The 21,146-nt window shown below is 37.7% G+C and overlaps 2 protein-coding genes across 2 annotated transcripts; one reads left to right on the forward strand and one right to left on the reverse strand.

Annotated features, from left to right (window-relative positions):
- The first annotated feature begins 9,404 nt into the window (after positions 1 to 9,404).
- LOC129779614 (ATP synthase mitochondrial F1 complex assembly factor 2) lies at positions 9,405 to 10,557 on the forward strand. The gene is made up of 4 exons (XM_055787193.1): positions 9,405 to 9,590; positions 9,653 to 9,849; positions 9,910 to 10,020; positions 10,079 to 10,557. Exons 1-4 carry the CDS (start codon positions 9,518 to 9,520, stop codon positions 10,508 to 10,510), a joined length of 813 nt encoding a protein of 270 aa, XP_055643168.1. The 5' UTR covers positions 9,405 to 9,517; the 3' UTR covers positions 10,511 to 10,557.
- On the reverse strand, positions 10,533 to 12,897 carry LOC129779610 (uncharacterized). The gene is made up of 2 exons (XM_055787185.1): positions 12,179 to 12,897; positions 10,533 to 12,118 (listed from the first exon to the last, which is right to left on the reverse strand). The coding sequence occupies exons 1-2, from the start codon at positions 12,585 to 12,587 to the stop codon at positions 10,617 to 10,619; spliced, it is 1,911 nt and encodes a 636-aa protein (XP_055643160.1). The 5' UTR covers positions 12,588 to 12,897; the 3' UTR covers positions 10,533 to 10,616.
- Between the last annotated feature and the right edge of the window lie 8,249 nt (positions 12,898 to 21,146).

A 21,146-nucleotide genomic window follows, 5' to 3' on the forward strand; every position in this document is an offset into this window, starting at 1 on the left:
TTAACAGACATTCACATGTTTTTACAGACTTTTTCTAAAAATCATCTGGCATCTCTTCCTTCCACTTTTTATCGAATATTTTCAAATCGCAGGAGTAAACATTTACGTGACTCTGACTTCGTTTGTTTTTATTTCGTTCGGAAAAAACGTTATGTCAAAGAGAGGGGACATTAAAAATGCGTTTCTCAGTGAAAGGCTTAGATGCTCTTTCAGAGATGCAATGGTTAATTGAACAATTGACGGAAAAATGTAGTTCGGTCATTTTATAATTTTAATTATTTTTGCCCTTGACAACAATACCTCTTTTATAGTGTTGATTATCATAAGAAAAATAACACTCCTGATCGTTGGATCTCTTTTGACATTTCAATTGGATCTTTTTTGACAGCCGTTTTGATTCAGTCCGCACTACCTAGCTTTGAACACGTATTTCTCACCGTAGCTTAAGGCCATCTACACACTAGACAACCTAAGTTGGAAAGCAACTTAGCGAATGTCGCAAAAAAGTTGAGAGCATACACACTAGGCAACTGGCAACTTAGGTCGGACCAACTTTTTCGATTCAACTCAGCATGTCGAGTTGCGCGCGATGTGTGTCAGCAACCTTTTCGTTCAATTGTTGTTTTGATGTTTTGATTATTGCGTTCGTTGAGTTTGGATATTTATCATTTATTTTCTTCCATGAGGTTGGTGCAATATCGATATTATATCATCCTACTTCCGAAGCTGCTCTCTTTTAGATCCGCACTTCCTTAACATAGTGGGAACCCCATTCGATAAAAATTGAAGGACGGGATCAGCAAAATCAGATTCATGGAAGTATTTGGAAAAGACTCACTTGCTAGTATTACTTTGTAAATTCTGTCCCATAAACTAAAGCCAACACTTTTCTTCATGTTTTCATTTGTTGGAAATCGATTAGATGAGATTGATTCCCATGAGTTTGACTCCATTTTTTACTCTTTCTCGGTTGCGTGCTGTTACACTTCGGAGCATACCACTTCGACATTTTTCAGAGATCTAATTCATGCCTGTTCTGAAAACAACCAAATGACAATAGGTCACTTTTCAGTTTGTTTTGTCGCCGAGTTGAATTTCCCGAGAATACGGACTCACAAATTCGGTTGAATTCCGAACAAAACAAGCTTTTTTATCTGTTGGACTAGTTTTCATGTAATTTATCGTGTTGTAAAAACTTGCAAAAGGGATGTTAACAAAAACATATATGAATTTGTTGAGACATAAATATCACCTTCAGACCGGAGAAACGGTTGAAAGATAACTATTTGATACCAGCGGTAGAAAGGTTCTAAGACAGGATTGCCAAATAATTCTCCAACACCAGCACCACGGAAGCTGATTACAACTATCAACAGCGAGAAGCACATTTTGATCGATGCCTGTATATGACCCCAATCAGCCATATTACCACCGGTCCAAACTGTTGCATATGGTTGGCTACCTGCAAAATGCGATCGTGATAAAATAAATGGACGTAGATTTACTGTAATAAATCTTCTATTAGTTTATGTTTGAAAATTATTCAAAATAATTTACCTTCATGTTGTTGCTATCCGCACGGTGAAATTTTAAATGATGACACTTCGTTTTCTTCGCGGTTGCCAGAATCACAATCGTCAAAATTACCAATACCGTGTAGTAAAATGTACCAATCGTTGGTAGGGATGTACGGTTAGTAATATGTACAGAAAATATGTTCATTCGGTACTGTCGTATTAGCGTCACGCACTTCTAAAAATCCTCGGTCGAAAACTACCAAATACATTTGGTAATGCAAAATTAGTAGAATGTACATATTGTCAACAAACCCGCATCCCTACCAGAGATTAGTATATTTTACTCGATAACATTAGTAAGCTTGGATATTGTCATATCTGAAAACTGGTGAGAAAAGCGCGTATCAACCATTTTCATTGTTCCCATAAGGCAATACGGAGGTATAATAAGGATATAATTCTGATACGTGCATTTTCGGTGAGAAAATGTAGCCGATATTGGCCTTCCGAATCATGGTTCTGCTTGACATATGTGTTTATTAGTACGGTCGAAAATGACTATAGATTGGTAGTATTTACCAAAAAATTCGTTATATTTACTAATTATTTCTCACAGTGCGGAGCCGAAATACAACCCAACAAACATTAAATCGTATAATTTTGCACGTGCCAAGTCTTACAAGAAATCCGAATAAATCATAATCGCATATAATATCAATCAAAGTAAAAACAAAAAGATGTACATTGTCGTAAAATATATTTAATCCGCATCATATGCGTATATTACGCTGATGCAGTTTGTGTGTCGTATAAGCGTATAATTTAAATCGATTCAGTACTGTAGTAAATCGAGTTTCATGCTGAAGAAAATCATGAAACAGTAAATCATATTAAATCCTAATAAAGAACATATTGCATCATATTGAAATTTCAATGAAATGTTGATGCATTCGAAAATGATGAAATGCACTGGAAATGGCTGATGTTCGATGAAAATCACAACAGCAAACATCCCTTCTAAACATAAAGAAATAAAATCCCTTATAAAGGAACATGCAGCAAAACGAAGTGAACTACGCCATTGAACGCCATTCTTAGATATATCGAATTTGACACATTGCATCGCATCGCTTTGCAAGTTTTCCAGATTGATGTATTATATTTATTATAATAGTAATCAGAATTTAGTTGGATATGGTTGAGGAAACAAATTGTACAGTGAAAATTGTAATAAAAATAATTTAAAATTGAGATAGTTTTATTGATATTCATTTATTTTTTATTATTCCAGTTCAATGATATTATATATTTTGTTTCTATGATAGGGAAATCGAAGATCTTTTTCTTTGGAACATAGTTAAATAATAAAATCGGCAACCAGGAATGACTGATCCTACTGCATAGAATGTATTAGGTTATATCATATCGAATCATATACCGCTGTTGAACTAAATTTCAGATAGCCGCGCGAGATAGCTGGTGGATGATAATCCAGACGACCGGAGTTCGAACCCACATCGGAGCAGTTTTCACCAAACATCAATCTATGCCATTTTAAACATTTATATTCAAATCCCAACACAAGTCAATTAAACAATTCTTATTTCTTCAAACATAAATACTCATATATAAAAATGGCGATTCGTGAGGCTATAATAAACATTTCACGAAAATATTTTGCGCCATTTGATTTTTTATGTCTGTAATAAATCGTATATGAGTATGGCAAAAGTCGTATTGGGTGCTTTGACAATTCATGAATATATTCATATCTAGGTAATGCGGACTGAATCAAAACGGCTGTCAAAAAAGATCCAATTGAAATGTCAAAAAAAGATCCAATGATCAGAAGTGTTATTTTTCTTATGATAATCAACACTATGAAAAAGGTATTGTTATCAAAGGCAAAAATAATTAAACTTATAAAATACATTTTTCCGTCAATTTTTAATTGACCATTGCATCTCTGAAAGAGCATCGTATATTGCAAGGTATCAGAACCTGACAGAATATAAACAACCTACGAATAACGCTCAGTTCACTCCAAGATTTTAATGTGGGAGCAAAATTCGACATTGGCGAATTTCGATACGTACATACATAGTGAAATGTGAAATGTTTTGGAAACGTTTCTTTTTCTAACGTTGGTGAAACTAGCTATGCTAGTGAAGCTGACGGAATGAAATCCGCTTAGTTATGATCCGCTAGTTCTGGTGATGAATATAACGGTAAAGCAATCTGCGCTTCGTGTTGATGATGGACGTAATCTTCTGAGTCAACTTCCGGCATAATTGTGGAGAAGGCAATACGGTTTCTCACGAGATTTCTTTTCCGGTTGAAATGTAACGATGTATTTGTAACCTGTAAATGTATTTGAAGGGTTTGCTAAACTTCTGGTTTTCAATAATTGAAACATCGTACTTACTCCACAGATACGGGAACCCTTATTCGGAATTAGTTTGTCGTCTCCGCAAATATGGACCCAGCGTGTCACGTTTCCGAGGGTATACGATAAAAGCTAACGCGAACATTTTCACTCGTACTCGGGCAGCCTTTCACTGAGCAACGCATTTTTAATGTCCACCCAGCAAACATTAAATCGTATAATTTTGCACGTGTCAAGTCTAACAATGAATCCGAATAAATCATAATCGCATATAATATCAATCAAAGTATGTATCGTGTATAGTATGTATCGTGTATATTTGAAATCGCAAATTAAGTCACAATTCGGTATAATAAACATCAATTTTATGATGCACATTGTCGTAAAATATATTTAATCCGCATCATATGCGTATATTAAGCTGATGCAGTTTGTGTGTCGTATAAGCGTATAATTTAAATCAGTTCAGTTCAGTAGTAAATCGAGTTGCATGCTGAAGAAAATCATGAAACAGTAAATCATATTAGATCCTAATAAAGAACATATTACATCATATTGAAATGTCAATGAAATGCTGAGGCACTCGAAAGTTTTAACCGCTGTTGAATCAAATTTCAGATAGCCGCGCGAGATAGCTGGTGGATGATAATCCAGACGACCGGAATTCGAACCCACATCGGAGCAGTTTTCACCAAACATCAATCTGTGCCATTTTTAACATTCATATTCCACTCCAACACAAGTCAATCAAACAATTTTTATTTCTACAAACATAAATACTCATATATAAAAATGGCGATTCGTGAGGCTATAATAAAAATTTCACGAAAATATTTTGCGCCATTTGTTTTTTTTTCTATGTCTGTGATAAATCGTATATGAGTATGTCAAAAGTCGTATTTGGTGCTTTGATAATTCATGAATATATTCATATTAGATCGCAATTCAATTTCAACATAATCGCTATTATAGCCGGTCAAAGTTGCATATTCATCCAAACTAATTCGGTAAGCATTTGCCATGTATGTATATGGCCTCCACTTTTGCATGCATATACCAGTTAGGCGCATTATATGCCAACCAAGTTTTAGGGCATATGATGTTATATATACGCTTGTTATGCGATTTAATGTTTGCTGGGCACTTTCCCTGATATAATATTTCTCCTAACGAAATAAAAACAAACGAAGTCACAGTCACGTAAATGTTTACTCATGCGATTTGAAAACATTCAATAAAAAGTGGAAAAGTGGAAAAAAAAGTCTGTAAAAATATGTGAAAGTCTGTTAAAAATGTGGAAATGTCTGTAAAGGTGTACGGATCTGTAGAAATGTCTTTTAACGTTTATTTTCATAGATTCATTGATATTTTGTGCATCGCGATGTACGTAAGATTGTCTTTTGTATATTATTATATATTTTGTATATGTATATTTTGTATATATACAGCCATACCATGCCAAACCGATATAGTGGTTCTCAGATTTCGATGAAAAGTGGTAGTTTTGTTCTATATCGCAAAACATTAGACCCGTATTTTTTATTTTTTCGTTAGAGTGACCATTTCCATTTTAGGGTGGTCCGAAAAAAAATTGTTTTCCACTTTTTCCAAAAACTGACTTTTTTCAAAAATTCATAACTTCAGAATCACTGACCCGGTTTAGATTCTCGACATATCTAAATGAATCTGAAATGAAATGAGCTAGCTTTTCATTAAAAAATATTTAACTTGCAAAAAAATGGATATTATTTTCGTAATTATCGATTGCATTTGTTTTATATTGTATTCATGGCTTTTTTTATTTTTCTTGAAAGATGAGGCTGTTTTACATAACATATCTCGATTACAGAGATGCATTTTTTTTGTTTATGAGATATGATTCTTCAAAGTTAACCGGTGGTCCGAAAAATCATGTTTCTCCTTGAGAACGCATGGAATGGCTGTATATACTAGCGGACCCGGCGAACTTCGTCCCGCCGAAAATTATTGTTTTGATATGAATTTTTAAACTTTTTCTCATCATAACATTGTTCTATGGTGAAGTGACCAGATGGTCAGAGGTCTAACGCGGGACACCTAAAACTTAATACGTCATTTGAACATAACATTTATTCATGAAATTCTTAACATCTGTCCTTGCAATTAAACCTGATCTGTATTATTTCTTTCATCTTATCGGCACATAGTTGTAATGTTTCTGTGGTACAGATTTTGCTCACGTTTGAAAAAAACTCGCTCAGTAAGAGCATTTAAGCCTGGAAACCACGATTCGAATTCAACAATTTTCTTCATTTTCTTCGAATGGAATATTTTAAAAGTCATTTTTCAAAAATTTTAGTGTTAACGCATGCATTAGAAAAAATCACTAATTTCGGATGGCGATGAAAAAAAAACTAGAAAAGATAATACAATGGAACAAATTTTCCTTGAATCTTATGTTTATTAAGCATTCAACAAAAATGATTCAACGCTGTTGATTCGCAGCAGCCTTGGTGAATGCCTTCGAGCAATTTTATGATTTTTTCACACTGCCAGTTCCACCAGAGAAGAAGATGGACATTCTGAGACACTTCGTGTCCACCGGATATAACCGATTTGGTATTTACTACATCCTCGACCTGCCGCTCCTCAAGCCGGGAGATCGGAACAACCGGTCAAACGGTAGAGAAGTATCTGGCCAGAATGAACATTTTTATGTGAAAGCGTCAGAAGAGGTCAGATGAAGTAGCTGGAGGTGTTGGTGAAAAACTTCTTTCTTGCGAAGCGCTATGTCGTGCTCATAATGAATGACGAAACCTAGTTGATGCTAGAATTCAACGAATGACAGGGGACCGGGTACCCCACAAATGAGGTAAGTATTGATGACTTTGGCTGATGATCGGCGCAAAAGCAATGTCCAAGCCGCACTTCTTTCGAGTCTTGTGGTGGACGCAGAGATATACACGAAGTGCCTGCCGGAAGTTGCCGCCTACATAAAGAGGTATCACGCAACGGAGAGGAATCGACTGAAAATAAACATCGTAGCGAAGACCGCCAACCTCACCAACATCCCCCAGCTGCGAAGGATACAAAAAAAATTGGGTGAACTTCAAACGGAAGATTTCCTTCAATAACTTCATGGACAAAACGGAGAAACAGCTGACCGCTAAAGCCACGTAAAGATCAAAGAACATGCCGACATTTATCTTTTTATCGGTCATGGTTGAGGTTCCGGCCATAAGTCCGCCTGGCACTTCATTTACGATACTTCATCAAACATCTCTGCCTCTTCCTTTCCAGTATCCACTAGTTCTTCCGGCTTATCTAACACGTTGAGCCCCGACGGAGCTATAGGACCGAGAATGAATTTTTCGTCTGACTCACGTCGGTCCCTGCGGATCAATAGGACACTTTTATAAAAAAAAATTCCCATTTTATTGCTGTCTTGCGTAACGCGGGACGTCTGGTCAGTTTATTATATGTGCAGAATACAAAAAATACAACAAAATGAAGATGGCTCAAAAGGGACCTTTCCTTCTTCGGATTTTGCGATTAGCAACACATTTGGCCTTTTTACCATTTTTATTTATATAGATAGATGGATAGAAAATATAGAAATGCGTTGTTTTGTCTGAGAATCCATTTCCACTTTCGAACAAAGATCAACTTCGCTAGTGCAAATATCGAATGGCCTAACAACGCTCATCATGATGTAATTTAAATTGATCTACGGGAAGAGACAAATACAACAAAATAAAGAAGGCTAAAATCGGGCCATCCCTTCTTCGGGTTTTCCGCTTACGAACAGATTTGGTTTTTCATTTTTATATATATAGATAGATACAGGCTTATGGCGGGTTTACATTAGGGAGATCTATAGCTAAAGATGGATTTATTCACATGAAAATATATGTAAACGGGTAAGAATACATATGATACACTTCTTCGAGGTATATATGTATAGAATGTATAGAATAAATTTATATTTATATGTAAACGCTGGTGAATTTCTCACTGGTGAGAAATCACTAAAGTTGGATGCAGTTCTACTTCAAGTGAATAAATTCACCGAAAGTATGAATATATTCATTATATAAGTTCGCGCTAGTGTAAACGGTTGATGCGACTTCTATGCTCATGAACTGGGATGAAACGATCTCCGTTATAGCTTGGATGTAGTCAATATTAATATTATTCAAAGATGTTCAGTCAGGGCTTCGAGAATCAACTCATTGTCGTTTGCTCAAAAGAGACCCCTCTAGGACAGTCATTTTTAAGAAAATTAGCGAAGCACATGTTGCCGTCCACACGTTTGCTAAAAAATGATTCGCTATGCGCTAATTCGGTTTAGTTGGTTTGTCTCCGGTCGTTCTTGACATTATCGGGAAATTACAATCTCATATAAACTAAATATGAAAACTTTTGATGTATTAAAACTATGGAAAAATATCATACGGTGAGTCAAATATATTTGATGTGATGAATAGAGCCTCTCTTTTTTCATAAACCTGTGAAATATTGTTATATCAACAAAGTCTGCAACAAAAATTAAAAGAATTTACAGATATGTCAGTGTATTTACAAACATATCTGTAAATCTGGCATCTCTGGTGGTATGAGAATTTATTGCAAGAAATGACTTGAAAAAATGCATGAATTTGCTTGAAAATAAAGTGAATTGAGTCCGCACCACTTAGATTCATATTAGATCGCAATTCAATTTCAACATAATCGCTATTGTAGCTGGTCAAAGTTGCATATTCATCCAAACTAATTCAAGAAGCATTTGCCATGTATGTATATGACCTCCAATTCTGCATGCATATTCCAGTTAGGCGAATTATATGCCAACCAAAATTTAGGGCATATGATGTTGTATATACGCTTGTTATGCGATTTAATGTTTGCTGGGAATAGATAGCATTTTTATTGTTCGCACTGGCAATCAAATATTATTTGTATTGTTGTTGCCTTGTTGTATACAGTGTTTTGTCATTTTTTAGCGCCACGAAATTTTTTTGGGATTTGGGGTATTTAAGTATAAACGCCACCGGAGCGCAATTTTCATTATGAATTGGGTTTTCTTAATTGAATTTGTTCTGAGGTCAACGTAATGGAGACGTAGTTTCCATCAGTCGAGGATAAGGAACAGAGGCGGCCCTAAGCCGCCGAGGTGATGCAATCCGAGTCGACCGCTGACCCGCCGTCGGAAGCGGCGGCCTTTCGCAAACAAACATGTGTTTAATCAATTGCCCGGTTAGTTTGAAACATAGGAGACGATCCTTTAGTTAGGTCCGACCGAGCGCTAGCAAGCGTTTGCCCGGTTAAGTTTTGTTTTGAAATATATCATTTTGTATTTCGGCTCCGGTGATGCTAATTCGAAAGTACCGTTCATTCTACCAGTGTTTGCATTACTCAAGGTTTGGTAGCTTTTTTTAGTAAGCATTTTTCTGAGTGTAGATGTCCAATTAGGGGCGAATCCCTGTATATGTGAAATCACGATGCACGAAACAAAGCTTATAAAACTCTGAAGGGTTTATTGTGGGTCGAAATCGCCGACATGCTTGCGATCCTTGCGATGCATTCAACTTGTTCAAATTAGTATTGCTTTATATAACTTTCCAGCTTGTTCAAAATGTTTAATATTAGTTCTCGGATAGTTACCCGTCTATGTAATTCAACGTATCACATTAGTACCCGATACTACGGTAAGTTAAGTGGTAGGATAAATAAAACACTTTAATTCATGTTATCAACCATATTTATAAAGCGGCACCTCCGAAACGATTTTACCGGAAAACCGGCGTTGTTAGCAGCAATGGAAAATATGAAATCACCCTCGACCAACGGAAGCTGAAAACACCCAAAGGACTACCATTTTTTGTGGAAAGCGAGCCGCTTGCGCTAGCTATTGCAACCGAATGGGATGCCCAAAAGGAAGTTGTCGACCGATCGACCATGCACCTGGTTTGTAAACGGCTTCGATTATAACAATTGATAGATGACTCAAGAACTACTCGTTTCCAGACAGCACTCAGCAGCACCGTGATCGATAATCCAAACAATGTTCAGAAAAGCGACATTGTGAATTATCTTGCTAATTACATCAGCACCGATGCCATATTATTCCACTCAAATGTACGGTGATCATAGTCCCAAACCTTTTGAATAATTCGATAAATACAGTCTATTTTAGGAAGAGAAAGCTCTCAAAGACTTGCAGAAGGTGGAATGGGATCCTGTCATCGAATGGTTCAATAAACGGTACGATGTCAACATAGAATCTACTCACGGACTAGAAGTGCCCACTTTCGCACCAGGAACTGCAATGAACATCAGCCGATATCTGTCCTCGTACAACGAAGCGGCCCTACATGGGTTCATGTTCGCTGTAGACACGATTAAATCGCTTATATTGACATGTGCTTGCGTTGACCGACACATTACTCCTGCAAAGGCGGTTTTGCTTGCACGCTTAGAGGAGGAATATCAGCTAGGCTATTGGGAACGCGTGGAATGGGCCCACGACGTTCAACAGCTCGATTCCCAGTCGAGATTAGCAGCCGGCTTGCTGTTTGTGTACTTCAACTCCAGTGATGTTTTCGTTAAACAGAAAATTGCTAATTAAGATAGGGAATAAACACAAAACATTTGGTAGATATTAGAAAAAGACTAGTTTATTGTTTTCATAATATATTTTAAGTATAACAAACTAACTACGAAGTTCGATAGTGTCAATCAGCTGTAGATACCTTTTTCTTCAGGTTCTTAGACGCGAGCAACTCTTCTAAGAACAACGAATATCGTCGTTTGCTTGCACAAACAATGGCCAACGAACGAGGGCGGCAGCCCATTTCCTTTAATTGATCTATTCTCTCCCTAATTGTTTCCAAATTGTGCTTCAAAATCTTCGGAGTTAGTGCTATTTCATGAGGTGTATAATCTAGCTCTTCCAAAAGATAATCAAGCATCTGTTTCGCCTTTGTTACCCTCACGTTCCGGATTGATGGATACTTGGCAACGATGGTATTTACAACTTTCCGCTCGAAGCCTAATCTTTGACAAAAATATCCCATTATGGATTCGTTCCCACCTAATGCAGCATTATTTTCCTTTGTCAGTTGAAGGGTTCTTTCCAGAGGTATATCCGGACTGCGCACCATCCACGGCATTATCTTCCTATCTGGGGTTTCTTGTCTCATTTTCGCTATACGCTTGGCAGCGGTTTTCAGCGAACATTTGAACACCCACATATCGCCAAAAATGTCCTTGCAATCCATGTGCCGCAAGAACAAATCGAGTTTTTGAAGATAATATTTCTGAGGAATATGAAAAATGAACGTTCTCCGAGAGAAGTGTATCGCAACATCGGTTGGATTCGCTGCAGCTTTATCGGCAAAATGATAAATTCGGTTAGTGCCATGCTCGAGCCCTTCGCTATTCAATGTGCAAACGATTTGTTCGAAATCGCCAACTTTTAGCATGCATAGTGGAATCATGTCATTCAAATCTCTCAGCCCTTTCAATTTGGTTAGAATAGCGAGTTTTTCAGCCAAATCTTTCCGTTCCAAAGTTAACACCTCGGGAATCCTAACAATAGTATCTTTTCGAATATTCATTCCCTTCAAAAACTCAATGTTTTCCAGAAATGATACTGTTTTTTGACAGCCTTCGTAAACGATTTTCGCTTCATCTTCGTTGCAGCCCAGCGCATTTTCAATCTTTCCGAGGACATGATAATCATACCAAATCTCAGTAAGACGATTCTCGAATTTTAAATCAACACCTTTATTGACAGCTTTATCGAAGGATCTCTTCAGAACGAGTCCTGGCACTGCTATCATCCAGGGCTTTACTTGCTGCAGAGGAGTATTCTTCAACATTTGTAACCGTTCATCTAACGAGGAGCTAGCAAATGCCAAAACAAACAAATTCTTCACGACATCCAGAGGTTCCAGATGCTGCAGACAGTAGTCAAGGTTTGATCTAAACTTTTCCAGAGATATTCTGTAAATACGGATGTTCGTCGCAAAATATCTGGCAATTGTTTCACAATCCACACCGGTTTTGGCGTTCAGGAAATAGATCCGGTTACCATGTTCAATGTCCTCACATTGTGAAATTTCCACAACTCTCTCGAGAACATCAAGCGAAACGCTCAGTAAAGGCACTACGTGATTGATGTCTTTGAGATCCTTCAAGTTTCCAAGTACTGTTAGTTTTTCAAAGAGTTCATCTGAAACGAAAGATACCGATAACAATTTATATCACCAACATATTTTTTCTCTCATTTTACTTGAGTTGAAGGCCAGAATCTTCGGAAAACTTTTAATAGAGCTTTCGGTAACACCCTTGCTTAGTAGCGATGTAATGTTAGCAGTAATCGTTCGAGGGAAGATTTCACTTAATGATTTTTTGTTCATTTTATAAATTCGCTCCAGATCATCCTTGTTGTAGTGCAACAAATCTGTAATACGATTAAAAAACACTTGCTTGCTCCACAGAGTAGTGGCGCTACGGAATTCCAGAGGATTCATCACTGGCGTAAGGTCATCATCACGGTTCTGGAGAGACGTCATCGTACGAAAGCCATACCGATACTGGAATTGCCCAATGCTTAGCAGTGCGCATGATACTCCTCTATGATAGTAGGGATATAATGGCAAAAAATCACTGCATTTGACGATTACAGCGAATCGAAACATTTTGATGTGGTATACAAAATATTATACATATATAATATAATGTTTGTAAACAATACGAGCCAATATGTAAAATCCAAGGCGCCTAGAAGTATATCCTAAGGTCTGCCAACTTACTAAAACCAAGACGGGTCTATTGGGCACCTTAAGCCGGGTTCAGACGGTGCGAGTAAGCATACGAGTCGGTCTAGTCAGTTACTGCAGTACAGCTACTCACACCGTGTGAACACATCATGCCAGTTAGTGTCATGTGTGATTCGGCGTGCGAGCTACTTCAAATTTTTTTGAATTTACTCGCACTCGCATCCCTCAAAACGTCAAAAACAGAATTTAGCGCTCGAATCAGGGAGGCCAAATCTTTACATTGTCTTTACATGTCCCTATTTTTAAAATATTTGAAAATATGCGAAGATTATTATAGACTTGAAAATTATTGAAAAAACAAATAAAACCCTCATAGTTTCTAAGCGGAATCGTTGTTATTAAACGGTTTTATTTAGCTTGCCCTGTAATCTGTTTGTATGTTTGTAACATGTCCCACATTAGTAGAAATTTGACCCCCTTCTTGTTGACCGATTGATCTGAAATTTGGAACACACCTTTATCTCTGTAGTCATTACAAAACTGCGTATTTCATTATCTTGTAAATCCAAGATAGAGGCCGCTACAAAATGGCGGATCCCTTTCTTCCTCAAAACCTCATCAATGTGGGTTTTCCAAAACCCCATCAATATGGGTATCAAATGAAAGGGCTTGACTAGCAGAATACAGTTATTTAAGAAAAATGCAAATCCAAGATGGCTGCCACTACTAAATGGCGGACTACATAGTTTCCCAAAACTTCATTAATATGGGTGTTGGGGGGAAGCAAACTACGCCACTGATGACTTGATCTGAACCTGCGCATCCGGACGGTGCCACTCCATGACGCACCCAGACAATCATTGACAGCTAGCTGTCATCACTGTCATTCTGAAAACTTCTCTCGTACCACACATTCTTTGCTAATCACAAAAAAGGAGTAGAGATAGAACCCAAAATAAAGTTGAATTCCCAAATTGTTAAATAATTGAATCATCCTGTCGTGCTTTGAATTTAAAACGAGGAGATCAAATGTAGGTAAAACCTAATAATGTAAAGTTCTTGTTTAATTATTGTTTCTCTTAATAAATACAGCTTTGAGCTCGCTATACATTGATAAAAACGCGTGCTGAATAGAACCTCCGAAACCCCCGTAACAATGGGTATCAAATGAAAGGGATTGACTAGCAGAACACGGTTATTTGTGAAAAATGCAAATCCATCAAAATTCTACCAAATGGCGGACTACATATTATGTCAAAACACCATTAATATGGGTATCAAATGAAAGGGCTTGAATAGTAGATCACAGTAGATCATGAAAAATTAAAATCCAAGATGGCCGCAATCACAAAATAGCAATATACTTTATTAAACGGTTTTATTTAGCTTGAACTGTTCGTATGTATGTATGTATGTCTGTAGGATTGTCCCACAGTAATAGAAATTTGACCAATAGGAACTGACCGGATAGGAACTGCTGTCATTTTAAAACTGCTTATCTTGAAAAATCCAATTTGGCCTCCGCTCAAAATCGCTGATTCCATATCATCTCAAAAAAAAGGTTGATTGAGATATGTGTATCAAACCAACGAACTTGACTTGGAGAACACACTATGTATTTTCTGCAATCTACTCAATATCGGTATCAAATGAAATTTTTTGACTGATAGAATACAGTACAATGCCTTTATTGTAGAGAAATATTCTAATGAAACAGATAATGTACTAAAAACTAGAAAATAAAATGAGTAAACAAAAACTTTTTAAATTATAAAATCCATTCATTTTCATTATCCACAATTAGTGATTTCATCATATGTCCCACTATTTTAATTTAGTCTTATCAATGCCCTAGACTAATGAAGGAGAGGTGTGATAACTACTAACTGCAACTTGCCTAATTATTTTCTCTAGCTTTTAGTACATTATTATGTTTAATCACAAATAAACCGTTTAACTTAAAAAGTTTTTTTACTCATTTTATTTTGTTTTGCACGCTGGTGGGGCACGTTTTCTTTTTGAGATAGTTTTCTTGGGATTCTAAATATAAAATCATTATCGGGCACAATTTTCATTCGAAATTCACTCACAACTTCCAAAAAAAGTATTGTTCTAAAAAACAGAATACATATTCCATTTAAAAAAGTAGATTTTTATTCATTATTTTAGTTTTTGAGGCGTATTTATTCCTCCTGCAAATCTACTATCATTTTCATTTCACAAATTGGTACACGAAGCTGCTGTCAAGGCGAAATAATTCAAAATTTGAAAAATCTTTTAGACTGCCATTTGTAGCACTACATACTTTCGGAATTATTTTAGCTATGGATGCTTTCGAGATTCTAAAAAAATATCGACAATAATCTGAACGATATTCCAGAAGAAAGGTACAACATTTCTAGTTTCACTTATGTAGGTATAGCATCCCTCATGAGTGTATCTTGCGTTGTATTTGTGGAGCAATTAAATCCAACAGTTTTTTCACTTTTTCAGGTGTTATTCTCAACACTGCTCTGTACTCTCGGGGATCATCATCGTAGAGTTACTTCAATATTGTATTTGTTGCTCCTTTTTTTTGCATCCAATTCCTGGACCGAATCCTTTTTTCTTTCTGCTTTTTCCGGATAGTACCTTCAGTTCAAAGAAATTCAGCACAAAGTATTTTTAAACACGGCCAGTGTGTGTTTAGCGATAAAATTGTGTAATGATAAATTCAACTGAAAATCTAAGACGAAAACTGCCAATAAAGAAGTCGATTTCGGATCAATCATCTGACAAATTCGGATCTGATTGCTGTTTCTGACGATTTGATGGACATTTGAAAAACCGCCTGGCATCTCTGGAAAACCTGTGCCGTAGTATCTAGTTTCTTGCCAGCAGCTCACATTGTGTGAACGGACAAGGCGAGTCAACCATTTGTCAAGCGAGTTCACCGGGTCAGTAGCTGCTCATTGTGAAGCCAGCTACTAGCAACGTATAAATGGGCCTTTATACTCATGACAGACATACAGCTGTACTTGCGTTGTACTTCGAAAATTGTATGTCTGTCACCATGTACAGCGCTAGAACCATGCAAGCAACTCGGTACAATCGCTGTACCTGTACCGACCTATTTTTCCGCTGTACATGGCTACAGTTGTACTGTGCGCAGCGCCATAGACGGTTAGTGGTGGGTAGCATGAACAAAACGAATCAAAACATTTGGTATACATTCTTTTCATTGACTTTCTATTGAGTTAATAACTCAGATTGGAAACATATTTGTTGTGTTCGATAGTTTAGACGCTAAATAAAAACCTTTTTCATTGAAATATTGGTGAAAATACAATGCAATAAATTCAAACTTCTGATTGTCAGTCTGACATGCGGTACAATGTACAACCAAAGTATGTGTGTCATGCTATCGTGGTACCTGTACAACGCTGTACACGTACAGCGCTAGTACAGTTGTATGTCTGTCCATGGTATTACACGATCAACCTGATTGACAATAAGTGTCTTCAATATCGTGACAGCTAGGCTTTCCGATCTAACCTCAATCAATATTTTGCCACCTTACACGGTCAATATCGCCCTCAACCCGAGACAACGAAAATATCCGCGATGGCTAGTGGCGACATTCGAGTTTGGGATTCAAACTATTCTCCATCAGATTAGAAGGCTAAAAGGCAATTTTCAATTGGTAAAATTTGAATGAAAATATCTACTTGGTATTATTTAATTAGTTGAAGCGCGTAGTCCTAACTCTAACTTAACCTATTTTCTATGAATTTTCAGATATTCCTACTAAAATTTATTATTATTATATAACGTCAGTTTCAGATACAATTTTTGTATGAGATTTTCTCACCACTTGCAGAAAAAAGTGATTTGCATTCACATAGAATACTAATTTGATTTGGAAAAGTTAATTTTCTTTCATAATTTACACTTTAAAACTCATTTTTCCTTCTCAAAAACACATCATAATATACTCGCTTCACAAATACAGACTGATCCTTTCAGTTTCAGGGATGCCAGATTATTTTAGATTGCGAAAATATATGCAAATTATATTATCTGCAAGCAAATGTTTTTATTCGATAAATAAGACTATGACAGTAGAACCCCGATTATCTGTATCTGTATCTATTTCTGTATTGATAAAACATAGTTTCTATGTTTAAACATCATCCCGACTATTCGCGGATAATCGGGATTCTACTGTAACTTGAATTAACACGTGATGTTTTTTCACCTGTGATTTTCCCAGATCTTCTCATTCTCCAAATTTTATAGCGGAGTGTGAAGAAACACACAACTTAGACTAAAGCGGCTTCCCCGCTAGCTAGCGCTAAGAATGACCGAGTTCAATGTTAAAAAATTCCTAAGACGTTGTTAATTTTCATTCACTCTCTCACCATCACATTGTTAGTTTACTTTGAGGTTTTGATTTGTATCGCGAAAAGTACTGTATTTTGCTATTTTAGGTACAGTAATTTACATTTAATGCGACATTTTTCTAATTGGACAGACCTGTATGCGACACGTTTAGTTAGACATTTTTGTAAACATCGAGTTCGGGCCCAAATTATGGCCCCACATTGAAATTCGTCGCCAGACGTCGACGCTGTACCACTCTCATCTTCAATCTTCAAATCGCCTCCAATGCGACACTGAATGGTTCCTCGGCATGTCGCATTAAATGTAAATTACTGTATCAGTTTTCCAAACCAAAAGCTTTTATTTATGATTCCTACAATTTCAGAAGTTTATAAATTTTAATTGCAATCTAAAAAAAGACTAACAAACATTAAATGTCCGCTTGCAAATCTGGCAACTCAGTCTGGAAGTCCATGAGATAAAACGTCATCATCATGCATCCATATGAAATGTCACGATACTGATGCCCGAAAATCAGAAAATCCGGATTTCTGCGTTGTCGGCCATGTTCAGCTGTCATTATGCTCTCAAATGTCATCATATTGTCAATAAATTTGACCGTGTAAGGTCCGCTTATGGGATATACTTCTAGGCGCCTTGGCTAAAACCACTTTTCAGCCATCTTGGAAGTCTATTGTGTTTGGTTTGTAAACAGAACACAATACGCTTGTGCCCAAGCACGCTCGTGATCAGTCTGTCTCTTTCACGCTTCAAGCAAATATTCCCCCTTCTGCTTTCTTCCGTACTGTTTTCATATACCGCTCCCCTAACCAACTTAGTGCCGAATCGGTCTCACCTTAGGATATACTTCTAGGCGCCTTGGTAAAATCAACGTTCTCTTTTTTTAGCGTAAGAACACACTGGACGGCTTCCCCGCGCGGATTTTGCAATGACAGACCGCCGCGGGGCCTCGATAATGGAATGTGAATGAGATAAAACACACAAGGCGGAGCGGGTACGGCCGGTTCTAAAGTCACTGTTGTAAGGTTCCTCATTCTCTGCGGTGGCTCGATGGAGATGATGCGCCGCAACGGTTTTGTGATAGTATTAGTGTTTATGCGGTGCACATGAAGCAAGGTAATAGTTAATGTACTATCGGTGAGCCAATACGTGAAAATCACTCTGCGGTCATGTAGCTGCGGATTCTCGAATACTACCCAAATTATCGAGAAATGCAATATTTCAGACGTGTGCGATCAACTTCTTTCTCCCTCTCGCTCAGGTAAACATCCCTCTTCCGTTTTCCACCATTCTGTCTTTATATACCTCCCCTCTAATCCGCTTACTGTCCAAACAGTTGTACCTTGTACCATAGACTCGTCTTGCATCCGTCTATAAAAATATGATAATGGCCGCTAGTGAAGCCGTCGAAAGCCGCTGAATGTGTTTTTCATCGAGCTCCTGCTGCGACTTGTCATTGCGAGAATCGCGCGGGAGAGCCGTCTAGTGTGTTTCCACGCTTATTTGGTCCTATTATATAGTCCCTTCAGGAACATAACGCTTCGAAAGCGTGGGAATGATGGTTTATCTCAATCAGAGATGCCAGGTTTGGAAACATGTCTTCATATATCGTCCAAATATCGTCAAAGAAAGTAGGGCTTTTGTCTCGGGGTCATTCACTTGTTATTTTTTCTAACTTTTCCAAGCAGAAAATCCACAAGCATATAGAATGAATTCGAAAACAAAGCGACTTTCAAACCTTGGAGAACTTCAAGAATACATATTGTCTCTACAAGACATTAGTTCATTTGCGCTCGAGAATTCGAATGATTGTGACATTTTTTTTCCAAAAAATACATATATTTATTAACACGTTTAGCCCAGTCGGAGGGGCCAACGTTGAGCTTTTTGGTACGAAAGTACTGACTGACAGTTACACAATAATAAAATAAAAATATATATGGTTTGTTTTCGGATGTACAGTAATTTATCCATTCCGATTTCCGATTTTTTGGATCGATCTTTTTTACTCATCCCCTATGATATGTAACAAATTTGTCGAAGACAGTTTTTGTCTAAAGAATCCCACAAACATTCACTAAGACGCGACACGAGACAAGACAAACACTTAGGCTAGGCGCAAATTGAGAAGCGTATAGCGCTCGTAAGCGAACGCGAGACTACCAACACGACTCATACGTGCCACAAACGTAGCGTGGTGGAGCGCATATTGAGTCGCAGTTTGGTGTAAATAACATGCCACTCGCATACAATGACTGATTAACACAGAGTTGCGCGATATATTTATTTACTAACACAATCACCCGACCAGTACAGCCATACAGTGTCAAACCCACGGCGCTATATGATTGTTCACCAACACAACTACCACAACCGGAATCAGCAGCACGAGAAACTGTGGTTCAGCCACAGCGTCGCGCGAGTCGTGTCTCACGAGCGCTCCACCATCTCGCGTCATCTGGCCAATTTGCGCCGTTCTATCTGTTTCCATTAGCCACAAAAACAGGCGCTATATCGCGCCAAGTTACTCGCGCTATATGCGTCTCAATTTGCGCCTTGCCTTATGCGGGCGCTACACGATTCGTCCAACGTTCCACTCGAATGTTGGACCCAAACATTTGACTCGATGAATCGACAAATGTTGTGACGAATATGCTGCTACACGGTGATGTGAATGTTCGATTCAATGCAATCGGTCCAAACAATCGGCGAGTGTTTGGATGTTTATTGTTTTTATTTACCATCAAAAACGTTTGGAAACTGGATGAAGATGCGAGTGTTGAAGTCTCTACCGTAACAATTGTACGTAACCATCGAGCGTCCAATATATATATATATATATATATATATATATATATATATATATATATATATATATATATATATATATATATATATATATATATATATATATATATATTATATATATATATTTTTTTATCGGGGATTCGGGGATCACTAATCATCTCCATCGAGCCACCGCATGTTGATCTAGATTTAACGGATTTGCTAAGATGGCCGCTTTTCTGTAGCCAGCATAGAAACTCATGAGCATAGACATCGTAACCTGAAATTGAAAATGAAGCGCGATCCTGTAGCAGTGATTTTAACTGCAAATGGCCAAGAAAGCTTCCGGATGGGTATCCAAAAATCGCTTGCCAAAGGAAACTATCCAACGTAACCAAATATTAACATATATGACTTCAAACAGTAAACAATACGTGAGCGCGAGCCCTGCTTTAGGCTAGGCGCAAATTGAGACGCGTATAGCACGCGTAACTTAGCGCGATATAGCGCCTGTCTTTGTGGCTAATGAGAACAGATGGAACGGCGCAAGTTGGCCAGACGACGCGAGATGGTGGAGCGCTTGTGAGACACGACTCGCTCGACGCTGTGGCTGAGCCACAGTTTCTCGTGCTGCTGATTCCGGTTGTGGTGGTTGTGTTGGTGAACAATCATATAGCGCCGTGAGTCTGATACTGTATGGTCGTACCGGTCGGAAGGTTGTGTTAATAAATAAATATATCACATAACTTTGTGTGAATCAGGTATTGTATGCGAGTGGCACGTTGTTTACACCAAACTGCGATCAATATGCGCTCCACCACGCTACGTTGATAGTCTCGTTTTCGCTTATGAGCGCTATACGCTTCTCGATTTGCGCCTAGACTTATGCTGCCTACGCTCAATTTGCATTGGTTGGGATAGGGTTGCCAGAGCCCCAGTTTTATCTCATTCACATTCCATTATCGAGGCCCTGCGGCGGCCCTGTCATTGCAAAATCCGCGCGGGAGAGCCGTCCAATGTGTTCTTACCACCCGGGTGACATCTTTATAGAACCCCTATTGGACTGACAGGAGCCAACATATCGAGTATCCCACTGACACTTTCCCTTTGTTTTCACATGAATTGGTTTTTCCACTGACAGTTCTGCTTGAGATTTTGCTAACGATCCTAACATCAATCATAGTACCCGGCTGGTTCTTACGCTAATAATCAAAATATTCACAAAAAATTATTCATATGGAGAACAACGAGAACAACAAAAACAGGAACAACTATTTAAAGCAAACCCTGTTTTTGTGCGATTTCTCA

Source organism: Toxorhynchites rutilus, chromosome 3 (assembly GCF_029784135.1).
Source record: "Toxorhynchites rutilus septentrionalis strain SRP chromosome 3, ASM2978413v1, whole genome shotgun sequence".
Lineage (NCBI taxonomy): Eukaryota > Metazoa > Arthropoda > Insecta > Diptera > Culicidae > Toxorhynchites > Toxorhynchites rutilus.

Coding starts and splice junctions, on each gene's coding strand:
- LOC129779610 (XM_055787185.1), bottom strand. CDS start 12,587: ATGTTTCGATTCGCTGTAATCGTCAAATGCAGTGATTTTTTGCCATTA. Junction 12,119..12,178: donor GATTCTGGCCTTCAACTCAA/GTAAAATGAGAG, acceptor CTTTCGTTTCAG/ATGAACTCTTTGAAAAACTA.
- LOC129779614 (XM_055787193.1), top strand. CDS start 9,518: ATGTTTAATATTAGTTCTCGGATAGTTACCCGTCTATGTAATTCAACG. Junction 9,591..9,652: donor CATTAGTACCCGATACTACG/GTAAGTTAAGTG, acceptor ATATTTATAAAG/CGGCACCTCCGAAACGATTT. Junction 10,021..10,078: donor CCATATTATTCCACTCAAAT/GTACGGTGATCA, acceptor AGTCTATTTTAG/GAAGAGAAAGCTCTCAAAGA.